This window comes from Stegastes partitus, unplaced genomic scaffold (assembly GCF_000690725.1).
Source record: "Stegastes partitus isolate 25-593 unplaced genomic scaffold, Stegastes_partitus-1.0.2 Scaffold21, whole genome shotgun sequence".
In the NCBI taxonomy this organism is placed as follows: Eukaryota; Metazoa; Chordata; class Actinopteri; family Pomacentridae; genus Stegastes; species Stegastes partitus.
In genome coordinates, this window is record NW_007577752.1 from 791,557 (window position 1) to 801,417 (window position 9,861).

General features: G+C 40.7%; 1 protein-coding gene across 1 annotated transcript in view; it reads left to right on the plus strand.

Annotated features, from left to right (window-relative positions):
• The window catches only part of plekha7a (pleckstrin homology domain containing, family A member 7a), a 170,979-nt gene that overhangs the window by 143,690 nt on the left and 17,428 nt on the right, over nucleotides 1–9,861 (plus strand). The window contains exons 16-25 of the mRNA XM_008294741.1: nucleotides 196–345; nucleotides 709–810; nucleotides 1,848–1,959; nucleotides 2,576–2,706; nucleotides 2,830–3,024; nucleotides 3,221–3,317; nucleotides 4,481–4,572; nucleotides 5,345–5,608; nucleotides 9,044–9,217; nucleotides 9,563–9,696. Coding sequence (XP_008292963.1) covers nucleotides 196–345; nucleotides 709–810; nucleotides 1,848–1,959; nucleotides 2,576–2,706; nucleotides 2,830–3,024; nucleotides 3,221–3,317; nucleotides 4,481–4,572; nucleotides 5,345–5,608; nucleotides 9,044–9,217; nucleotides 9,563–9,696 — 1,451 coding nt within the window. The remainder of the gene's footprint in view (nucleotides 1–195; nucleotides 346–708; nucleotides 811–1,847; nucleotides 1,960–2,575; nucleotides 2,707–2,829; nucleotides 3,025–3,220; nucleotides 3,318–4,480; nucleotides 4,573–5,344; nucleotides 5,609–9,043; nucleotides 9,218–9,562; nucleotides 9,697–9,861) is intronic.

A 9,861-nucleotide genomic window follows, 5' to 3' on the forward strand; every position in this document is an offset into this window, starting at 1 on the left:
AGGGACTCAGGTGAGAGGAGGTCTGATGAGATGGTGGCTCAGGATTGACTGTAGAAACATGCTGCCCTCTGGAGGAATTTTGTATGGACTGGTTTCGGCTTCATAAATATTCTAAGTGTGTATTAAAGAGCAACAATCCACAAAGTGAGCAGATCTCAGTTGCTTTGCTCCACCTCACGCTGCTCGCCCCCTCAGGACAAGTTGGAGAGCGTACTGGACGTGTCCCACCAGCAGATGGAGCAGTACCAGGAGCAGCCGGCCCACGCCCACAAGATCGCCTACCAGCAGAGGCTACTGCAAGAAGATCTGGTGACCATCAGGGCCCAAATATCACGCCACTCCACGGTATCTATGCTTGTGTGAGCATGAGACAGTGTGTCAGATTCACATAGAATGTATATATTGAATTATTGTGTCCAGTCCCAGTATATTTGACTATATAAAGTACCAGCATGTTTGTTTGTTTGTTTTTGTGCTCAGTTTGTCAAATGTTTCTGTACATGTGTTCTTCTGAATGCTATTTGTGTCTATGTATGGACATGTGCCATAGGTTTGAGTGTGTCTGCACTGCTGCCACTAATTGGGTTTGTGTAAATATAAACGTCTACCGGAGGACATAACAGGATGTAAAAATGCATTTTCTACACTGTGTGCTTCAGGCGCTACATGCATCACAAGACTGTGCATGTGTGTGTTTTTGTAATGCAGGAGATGGCACATGCCTGGGAGGAGTACAGCAGGCTTGAGAAATCAGTAGAGCAGTTGAGGATGGCACTGCAGGCACATATGAACCACAGCGCCACCCCGCAGGTGAGACCTGCTACTGCAGCTAACAGCACGTCCGCCTCCAAAGTGGCTCTGGCTTTTCAACTAATCCTCTGAAATCCAAGAACCCATTTTTTGGCGTTCCTGTTACATTTTTGCTCCCTGTGGCTCATTTTTTACTGCAAGATAGTCGACAACTCTTGTGCCTGTATGGAAAGAGCACAGCCATGCCTAGAAGTAGATAGAACTCAAAAATGTGTTTTGTTCCGTATAACAGAGTGTAATATCACAAATCATAAAAAGGACAAATGAAAGCTGATTTTTTTTTAATTACCTATTTTACAAAAACTGAAAAAAAAAAAACTAAAATCAACATGTACACCATTTTTCCAAATGCTCACGACTGTTACTGATACTGGAATGATGCCTCTACATAGTTATTTTGCTGCTTACATTTTTAGTATGTCATCATACTTGTCCTCTGCTGCGTAAACACAGCCAGTAGCTCAGCTGAAAAGTCTCTGAATTTTTGTCACATGACTTCATTTTTGTTATGAGGAGCGTTGAATTATTTGTTGTGGTTCATGTGAAAATGTGGTTCATGAAAACAATTTAATTGCTGCACATTTTGAAATGGGACATGTCAAAAAAAGTGTTTTTGATTAAATTTGATGATTTTATGCTCAGATTTGGTTAAGTTTCCAAATAGAACATCGACAATCTAAATTAATGCTGTGATTTTGGCGATTTTTAAAAACAAAAACAAAAGCAGCCTTTCAAACCTGCGAGCTGGCTTTCGGGTTCAGAGGGTTAAAGTATCTCACTTTGCTTGTAGGCTGGATTGCGTATGCAGCATGTGTGACCTTTAAAATGTCTGTATTTACTTATATATTTATTTTATTTATTTATATATTTCAAATAACACTGAACAATTATCTATTTAGTTCTTACACTTGCTGTTATGTTACAACTATTTAAAGGACACAATTTGAAATGGTTGAATGTGCAACATTGAAAAACAAAGTGAAAACTACAAATGACAAGTGACTGGGGTTTGTTTGTGTCTATGTGTTATTATACAGCAAGAGAAAGCTGAGATGAAGCGGGAGCTGTGGAGGATCGAGGATGTGATGGGTGGACTGAGTGCCAGCAAAGCCAACTACAAGATCACAATTGACTCAGTCCAGAACCCAGGTGGGAAGACCAATGCAGCCAGACAGCTGATACTGAGACAGGCCATTTAATGCAGTCATTGACAAGGGTGTAAAAGTTAGTCAGAGAATTATTAAGATCCAATAAAGGTCCTCACTCATTCGTCTAGGTATTGATCTCCGCTCTGCACTCGCTCCATGTGTGCTGTAGAGCTTTAGAGCTGTCCTGAGATTTATTAATAATAATAATAATAATAATAATAATAATAATAATAATAATAATAAACTTTATTTATAGAGCACCATGCTTACAAATATTTGAGCAGTCACATATTCAAAGAAAGTTGGCAAAGGAGTGTTAAAAAATGATTGATGTTCTCTATGCAGTATGTTGTGCTGTTTGTTATCTGTGAACAGTGATTTTAACTCTGTGGTTACACTCGTGATATTATTTCTGAGTTAACAAGGCTGTGTTAGAAGAGTAGATTTCACTTTGGAGCTACAGACAGACAGAAAATTATGCAGCTTTTTTCTGTTTGATTGGAATTTATCTACACTTGTTTTTGTCAAATGCTCTCTGTGTAAATTGATCAGAAATTCTCCATGTTCTGCTGACATTTAAAAACGAAACTTTGATTTCTGTGCACCTCCTTCACCAGAGAGGAAACTAGTGCCTTCGGTGTCAGACCCGGCAGTGCCTTCTCACAGCGCAGAGGTCCAGCCTCCTCCTCGCAGCTCCATCCCCACCATCATGTCCTATACTTTGCCTCACAGCACCGTGCCAAAGTGGGTGAGTGTCCCCCTTCTACCTATCTTCGTATTAAGTTTCAGGAACCGCTGCTGGTTTCATTAATGATTCTGAGACCTTCATGGGTTAAACTCTGAAAACCTAATTGTCCTGGTTGCTGTACAGGCAGAGGACAGCGCCCCACCCAGGCCACCACTGCCTCGCCTCTACGACTATGAGGAGACACCTCCTGTGGTGCCGCCCCTCCCCAAAGAGGCCTCAGTCATACGCCACACGTCCGTGCGTGGGCTGAAACGCCAGTCAGATGAGAGGAAGAGGGACAGGGAGAGTGGGCAGTATGTTGCTAATGGAGACTGCAAGGTACGCTGTCGTTTTATGTTTGTTCTGTGGAAACCTTCTACACACAGTTTGGGCAAATTAAATATTTCAGTTGTTTATATTGTACTTTGTTATTCTTCTCTGTGAGTTTAGAAATCATATGTACGGCTGTTGGGATCTGTTTGAAGAGAAAGGACTTGGCCTATCAGTTCACCTGTTTAACCTTGTTTGGTTTCAGACTGACTTACGATCATACCTGAGTGAACCAGAGCTGCCAGGAATAAGCCACCACAACGTGGGGTCTGATATTGACTACCAGTACTCCCTCAGCAAAGGTATCTGAAGAGCTGCATGTAAAATAAATATTTTGCACATTTGCCTGGAAACATTTCTATTACCTCGACCATTTTATGAATGCCAGTGTTTCCCCTGCAGTGTCCCACTACTTAGCTGCAGCTTATTTTGAATGTGAAACGTAGATACTGAGTAACCCCTTTTCTTATCGGTAAATTTTGACACTCTTGCTTACTATACTTGCCATGTTGTAAAAGAGGGTGTTACTAGAAAATGTTTTCCCTGCAAGCATTAAACAAACTCCTAGAGACGTTAAATATGGCTTGACGAGTGTCTACTAGGTCGATAAAATACCTATTGTAATAAAAAAAAAAAAAACACACATTTTTTTTTTCAGACTGAAGGATTTATTTGTTAAAATGTAGAAAATGTAGTACTCATCTTGCTAATACATTATCCTATAGTCACAGAATTACCAAAAGCCTAATGCTTTTTACTAAACCATGTGATATTTTCTCAAAAAAAAATAAATAAATTTAAACCCTCTGAAGCCCCAAAACCCACTTTTGTGTTTGTTAAGCAAGCTATTAAAAAAAAAAATTACCCAACAATGCACTATTAATCAAAGCAAGACACTTTAAAAACAGAAGGAATCATTCGATTTAAACTTTTCTGAGGGTCCATGAAGGACTCATCTTTGATCACTTTATTTTATATGTCTGCAAAAAAAATTCACCAACACTACACCCTTTGTACAAGCTAGATTCCTTAAAAAACGAAAAATTCTGCAATAGACGGTGCAATCGTAAGGCCATTATTGACTAACTGGGCTGAACTGCAGTTCTGTGCGTACACAACAGATAGAAATAGATAATGGACAGGAGACAAATATGGAAACAAGTCAAAAATGAGTGAGCAAAAAGTGACAAGAGCAAAAACAACAACAACAAAAAACAACCAGAAATATAGAGTTTAGAGGGTTAAATAGTTTTAGCATTTAGCAGTTAAGGTATTTATTTTTTCTGACACATTCTCCTATATATTTCATGCCTCACATAGAGCGGTGGGCAGAACTTTTGTGTCTGTTGTTTCATCTGACATACTTAATCTGTACATACATTCTTTTTTTCCACTCTGATGCTCTGTTATCACTGTGAAAATAAAACTAAACCAAAACTATTCTTGTCCCATTGTTACCATTAAGGTCTACCAGGCTCCTCAACTCGTCTGAACCAGTCCAACTCCATCTCATCTTACGTCACCCTAAGGCGAGGCCCCGGGAGCTCTGCAGCAAAGGTGAGTCCAGACAACAAAGGTTCAGGTGTCTGCAGGTATCAGGGAATCACAGGTTATTTCAGTGTTTGTCCATACCTGGTTTTAATGGAAACTGTGGGTGAAAAAGAATCACCGCTCTCAAAACGAGGAGGTTGAAGTCAGCGTCTCTTTATTCAGCAGTGCACAGGATGTCACACAACACAGAGATACGGGAGAGGAGCTCCCCGAGTAAAAGGACTGTCAGTATTTATATTCTCCTTATCATGCCACCTATGGAGGAACAAGTTTTCTCTGTTCTTAGACAATTTGGCTTGTCATGGGAGGATTGCTTCATGTTTCTCTTTCACCTTGCATAGGACAGTATCAGTAATTTCCTATCTCTCTAGGAACTCCGTCACATTCTCACGACTAATAAGCCACCTGGAGAAACGGAAAAACAGTCCTCAGTATTTTTCCATCAGAAATTCAGTGTAAATCGCATGTTTGATGGCACGTTTTCAGTTTTAAGATGTACAACTTGACCCCAGTGAAAAGTTTTGAATGCTGGACAGTGGTGAAGATGATGTTCTTATGTGTTGTAGACGGTTGGCTGTAGATTGTTTGTGTGAGCAATAGAAACAGATGACAAAAGGTTACTTTTATAACTGCTGCTATTCCACCGTCCTGTTTTACTGTCACATCTCTGCCACTCCTCATCTTGTCACCAGGTACTAACCATCCTTCCCCTCTCTCACGCCCATCCCATCCTTGTACCAATTCTCCCCATGTCTTTACTCCATCCTTGTCTCCCCAGGAGAGACCCAAGAGTGCTTTTGAGCGTCTGTCATCACCCACCGAGGCCCTGCAGCTCCCAAGCAGCCAGTCTCGAGGCCGAATGACTGCGGAGGAGCAGCTGGAGCGGATGAAGCGACACCAGAAGGCACTGGTTCGTGAGCGCAAGAGGAACCTCAGCCAGGGCGAGCGCTCCTACACGGGCCTCTCCACCTCCACTGCCACCACCCAGCGCTCCTCATCCTCCTCCAGGCTGCCCTCTAGTGGCTCCGACCCGCCGACCTCCGTACGTTACCCCCCACCACAGCGCAGCAGCAGCAGACACAGGGAACACCAACTTCACCACCAATGCTGCTACGCCACCCTCCAACCGCCAGCCACATAATAACCTAGCAGGAATGCTAACACACTAGCACTCCCTGCCTTGTGTAACCAGTGGTTGTTGATGGTAGCCGCAAGTACTAACAGTCTAAATGACAGGACTGACCCTGGCTGGCTAGCTAGCTAGCTTGGTTAACGCTTTAAGAAGAGTGGGAGACTAAATGAGCACAGGGGATTGTGGGGAATGCTTAGCTAGTTTTGGACTGGGACAAAGTTGATCCCTGTTTATTTTATTTCCTTTTTTTAAAAATGGTTCAGGGGTTTAAGTGAACCTTATTACCACTGCCCCCTGGTGGGACCTCACTGACACAATTCTGAATGTAAATCCATGGAGAAGAGAAGAGAGGGGAAGGCAATCTGCCTTCCTATCTCTGTTTTGATCACCAGAAAGTAGAGAGAGAAGCCCATTTATGTACATCTACATACCGTGTACTTGTACACTTTTATTTATTTACTGAGTAATATTTTCAGTATACAGTTGTACAGTTATATTTTGTAGAGATTTGGTATATAGATCATATAGAGGAGCAGGGGAACTGTTGGAAAAAGAAAAAAAATAGGCTTTCAGGTTGATGAAATGAAGAAAGAGGCAATGTTAGTGGCACAAATCATGATCACACCTCCCTGCTTTCTTTTCTTCAAATGAAATCCAAGTGCCTTGTTTTGTTGAAGATCTTTTTGCCTTTGTCCCAAATTTACCTCCTTTACCAACAATTTCGTTTCATCATGGTTTCTTTAAAACATGCGTCCACACTTCAAAATCATTTAAACAATGCAAGAAGCTACCTGTAAGGTAGCTTTTCTGCGTAACAGCAGAATTTAGTCAGGAAGATGTGGGGACACTGCTGGTTTTAATCCCTAAAGGAAGACTTTGACATTTGACGTTGAGACTGAATCTAGCTTCGGGCGAGCTGTGCTCCTTGGTTTTAATGACGAATGCTAGCAGTGCTAACATGCTTGGGTGAAAAAAATGTAATAAAATTCAAAATGTCAAAGTCTTCCGTTAAGATAATATGACACATAATAACTACTAGACTGGTATTATGATTACAGACTAACACACATGATTAACCAAACTGTGCTGTGAGAGCTGCAAGTAATTAGACTACATTTCCCATAAATCCTTGAAATCAAGTGTCCCTGTAACAGTAAGCAATACATAGTTTTTCATCTTCTGCTACTACTTTTCACCTCTTTAAAATAATAACATATATTTCATTTTCTTCAACCAGCATAAAACATGTTTACATAATTTGAACTGACATCTTCATCACTACAGCCTTTTCTTGTGTGGACAACGAGGTTTCTTTTATCGTTTCACAGTAGGTGATAGTTTCATTGCCACATTTAAAGTTGGAGAAAGAAGCTGTATTTGCATCTGAGTAGTTCAAAGTGGCCTATGCTGTGCTGTTTTATGCATCATTAATATACAGAACAGGTTCAAGCAACTGGGCTGAAATGCAATAAAAGAAGAAATAAATGTGAACAAGGAGCAGGCAATGTTATCATGGGAGATCTGTGTGAAAACAATGAATTTGTCATGTGGCAGTATTTGGTTTGTGTGAAATACATTTAGATTTTTCCTTCATCTTTGTCAGTGGCATCTTGAAAACTAGAGAAAAAACTAATTTGCCTCATTAGAGCAACAGAAAACCCAGAGATATTCAATTTACAATGATATAAAAGAGACAAAAGCAATAAAATCTGCAAGAATTGTTACATTTTCTGTTTACACTTGTCTTTGCAGATGTATATATGTAGAGGATTCTCCTAAAAATCCATGTGCTTCATTCTTCAGTTCTGATCTTCCATGAAGCTGCTGTTCGCTCCTTGTTTTTTGACAAGTATTAATTTCAAAAGCTTTTCTGCCATATTGCTTTTATCTTTCCACAGCTACATCCATTACATCAGATCAAAGAGAGAAATAGTAACAGGAGATTGCTCAGTTGAAAAGTAGAAATACAGTAGAAAACTTAGAGAAGTGAACTGCTAATCGCCACCTAATTCTGTGTAATTGAGAAGCAACACACAACTCTTTTCCCTTTTCTTTTCTATCATGTAGAGATTTGCACTCGACAATAAAGAGTTTCTTGCTTCTGAACCACCTCTTGGCTGTGTTCTTCCTAATCCGGTGGAGGTTTGATGAATCTGTGTCTGCATGGTTTTCGCTCTTCTCTTTGTGCCCTTCTGTGTGCGATTGATTCTCCTGAGCGCAGCAAGGCATGGGATGCAGTGTTTCTCAGAGCATGTGAACACACCAACAGATCAGACCCTGCTGCAGGCTACTGGAGTGGGAAGGATGCATGCATGGCTTTGATGCTCCTTGGATGATTACTCACAAGTACCACACACACACACACACACACACACGCACACACACAGCGCTTGTCAGGGAACAAAAGTATTTTTATACTACAAATGCAAAAGTGGTGGTGTACATCGGAGAGAAGGATGTGGTTTGTGTGTGATTACAGCTTCCAGAAACACACACTAATCATCTTCCTGGGTCCCTTCTGTGGTATTTCTACTAAACATCTTCCTTTCAGATCCTCAGATCTTTGAACTTCTTGTTACAATTATTCCTTGTTGCACATAAGTGCGAAATTCACATTTGTCTCCCTCCACTATATATTCCATATAAATATAAATCCCACTGTTTTTTGATACAAAGACGTCACTGTCCTCCTTTGACCTTCCTGCTACTGTTCCACTTGGGTTTGTGTTCTTTTTCTCGAGAGAATAAACATGTTGCAAGTCATTTCATTAACTTTCACAGATCTAAAATACAACGGCTGCAACTAGCTGCTGCATACTATTTTCTTGGTTATATTTTTGATCTAAATATTGTTGGAAAACACGCCCATGATTCTTCAAAGTGCTTGTTTTGTCAGATCACCTGTCACAAGACCCCCCAATATTCAACCTCCTATCAAAAAAGATTAGGACATCCAACAATCTTTTTTAGTTTAAGAAGCTGGAACCAATAAATTGCTAGAATTTAACACTTTTCAGTCACTTAGTTATGAAGCCTATTAAATTAATAAGCTACCAGTTCAATAACTGATTAATGAACTAATAATAGCTGTAAAACTAGAGGCTTTAGCTTCTTTCATGTAAAGTATATAATCTGTTTTCACGTTAACTTCAATCTTGCAGATATTCTAGCAAACCTGACTTGGTGGCACAATGTGGAAACATAAATTCTATTCTAAGAACCTAATATAATAATAAACATGCTGAGACATACTTATCTGTCTAATTTATATTTAACTTCAGTAAAAGACAGAATTTGTTCATCAGTCCTCCTGCTAGCTGTGTAATTGACTACGGCTCCTTCCAGGTGTTCGACTGGCAGGAGGAGCGACCCGGAGCAGAAGGTCAGAGCGATGAAGGGTGGAATCCAGTCAAAGAGAGGCGGAGGATCCAGTCAGATGAGTGGGTGATGGCCACGGCTACACGCATACGAGAGGTGGACGTGGAACCTCTTGACTACGACTTGGATATCAGCCGAGAGGTAGACACACATCCGATCTGTCTCAGTCATGAAGAATAAATGGGAAGCCAGAGGCAGAATCAGGATCAGAGACACACCAAGACATAAATCTTCTAACTGCTCCTCTATTCTCATACATCAGGTTGAATCTCTTAACAGATTTTGCCTTAGTTGGTTCTCTTCTTCTATCTATTTTCCTCCTTATAAAGAGGTTTCCATGAAAGAGAAGAGTCAGAGTGAAGGAGTACGATTTAACCCCTTAGATCTTCTGTCGGCAAGAAAACCTTACAACCCAGACATCCAGTGACTGTCCTTAAAGCAGGAGACTACTGTAGAAGACTGACTACATGTCTGTCCAACATGCAGCTGTCCAAACCAAAGAAGGTTCCCATCCCAGAGCGCTACATAGAGTCTGACCCTGAGGAGCCTCTCAGTCCAGAGGAACTGGAGGAACGCTCCCGTCGAGCTGAGCGCATCAAGAACCTGCTGACCAAATCCAGGTAGAAGCAAAAAAAAAAAAAAAACAAAACACTGGAGATGGTTTGATAGTGTTTCTGCTTTTGCTGTTTCCCTTTACTGCTGGGGATGCTGTACAAGTTCAAACTGGGTGTTAAAGTCAACTGTACACCAGGTGGGAATTATCTTCTTTTTAAAAAAAAAAAAAA